Consider the following 1,797-nt stretch of genomic DNA (forward strand, 5'->3'; position numbering starts at 1 on the left):
AGAGTCCACCTCCTCCCAGCATCTCCTGCCTCCGCACCAGCCTCCTCCGGGCAGGCAGGGTCCTCTCCCTGCTGCTGGGGTAAATCCTGTTCGTTTTGGGGGTCCACAAGCACAAGCTCTGCGTCTGATCGCACCCGCGAGTCACTTCAGCCGAGCCCCAGTAACTTTGGGGGTGGGAGAGGCGGTTAAATCCCAAAGGAATCTGTAGCAAAGAGGACTTAACCGCGGAGACTGCGATTTTTCGAGTTACCCCGGGAAATACAACCCCCTCATTCCAGAACAGACACAAATCAAAACCACCGCGTTGAAAATCGCCGCTTCTCGCCCCAAAACCCAGCGCTGCACTCCCCGGCTAACAGTGCCGTGACTGCGGCTGTGTCCCAAGGTGGGAGCCACTTGCTCAAGGTTTCCGTGACCGCAGAACACACCGGGAGGCTGCAGCAACAAATTCTGTACGTCCAGACGCTCCCCCCCCCGCGTGCAGACACGGCTCCAGGCAGGCACCCGCGGGCTTGCAGCAGCGGCAGCTCCGTTACCGCCTCGCTGACATCTGCAAGGCGGGCCGTTTTATTTTTGTTTTGCAGGTAAAAGATGAAAAAAACATACAGGAAATGTTTGACCTGAGCGATTATGAGAAATGCGAAGAGCTCAGGAAGTCCAAAAGCAGAAGTAAGAAGAACCACAGTAAATTTACCCTCGCCCACTCCAGACAGCCTGGAAACACGGTAAGCTTTTGCTCCCCAGCCCGAGAAAGGCACCGGCCACCGGCTGGCCCTCGCTGCTGGCCACACCGAGCTGCGTAGGAGCCCGGATTGTGTCGTTTGAAATCTATAAACGTCCACTGACCGCAGTCAGGACCGATAGCGGCAGTGAGAGGTGGAGGGAGGGGCCGTGTTTCTGCTGGGGCTGAGAAAACACAACCAAGCACTGAGCTCGTTCCCGGCTTTGGGCAGGGGTCAGCACGCGTGCCAGGAGCAAGGACAAAGCCCTTCTCCTGCCGCCGCTCCCGGCAGCCGTGCTTTGCCTGACTTGTTCGGTCATGGGGGGATCAGGGAAGGGGGGGGGACACGCTGCTGCTCCTCGGGTTTGGGCAGCATCAAAAGACCTGCAGGGGAATTTTGCCCCAGGAATACTTTTCTGCCCCGTGGAAGGCTGAAAAGTGCCAGAATGGGAGCAGGACTTCCCACGAGGTCTCGGTTGCCACCGCAAAGAAGAGATCCAGTCTCTAACTACAAGCTGTCTCTGGCACGCACCCACCCACAGCCACACACGTGAGCTGGATTTACACTATCGATTCTGACTTGTTTCAGTAGACCAAGCTCGCCCGCCCCACGCTGATAAGGGTTGTATAACACCATGAAATGCGGAAAGGGAAGGGGGAAATGGAAAGCGGCTGCAACCGTCCCCAAGTGCCCTGAGCGACAGGACGGAACAAAACGGCCGCGGAGGCTAAAACTCGTTTTTACTGATTACCCAACAAAAAGCACCGCCCTTAAGGATCCTGGATCCCCTGCAGAACCGCTCTGCCCTCAGTGCGCTTCTGACATATCGGAGTGTGGCAAATGTGGGCACCTACGGTAGCTGCTTGTCTAACAGCCTCTGTCGAAATCCGGGGTGGCAACAGATAAATGGCATGTGAGCAGCAGATGCTCAGAAAGGCTGCATCATCGCTTGATGAGGGCAGAATCTGGGATGGTGTGTGGGAAGGCGGAGAGGGGGGGGAAGGAGGAGCTGCAGCCACGAGGGATGTAAATCTGGCACAGAGGGTTGGGTTGGAAAAGCTGGGTGCTGGGGGGG

At 57.3% G+C, this 1,797-nt stretch overlaps 1 protein-coding gene across 1 annotated transcript in view; it reads left to right on the forward strand.

Moving 5' to 3' along the window:
* Positions 1-356: 356 nt before the first annotated feature.
* PLEKHO1 (pleckstrin homology domain containing O1) overlaps positions 357-1,797 on the forward strand; it is a gene marked incomplete at its 5' end in the record, with an annotated part of 5,377 nt that continues 3,936 nt past the window's right edge. Inside the window, one exon of the mRNA XM_026863925.1 lies at positions 357-725. Coding sequence (XP_026719726.1) covers positions 357-725 — 369 coding nt within the window. The remainder of the gene's footprint in view (positions 726-1,797) is intronic.

This window comes from Athene cunicularia, assembly GCF_003259725.1.
Source record: "Athene cunicularia isolate RWA chromosome 25 unlocalized genomic scaffold, athCun1 chr25_part1, whole genome shotgun sequence".
NCBI classification, from domain to species: domain Eukaryota; kingdom Metazoa; phylum Chordata; class Aves; order Strigiformes; family Strigidae; genus Athene; species Athene cunicularia.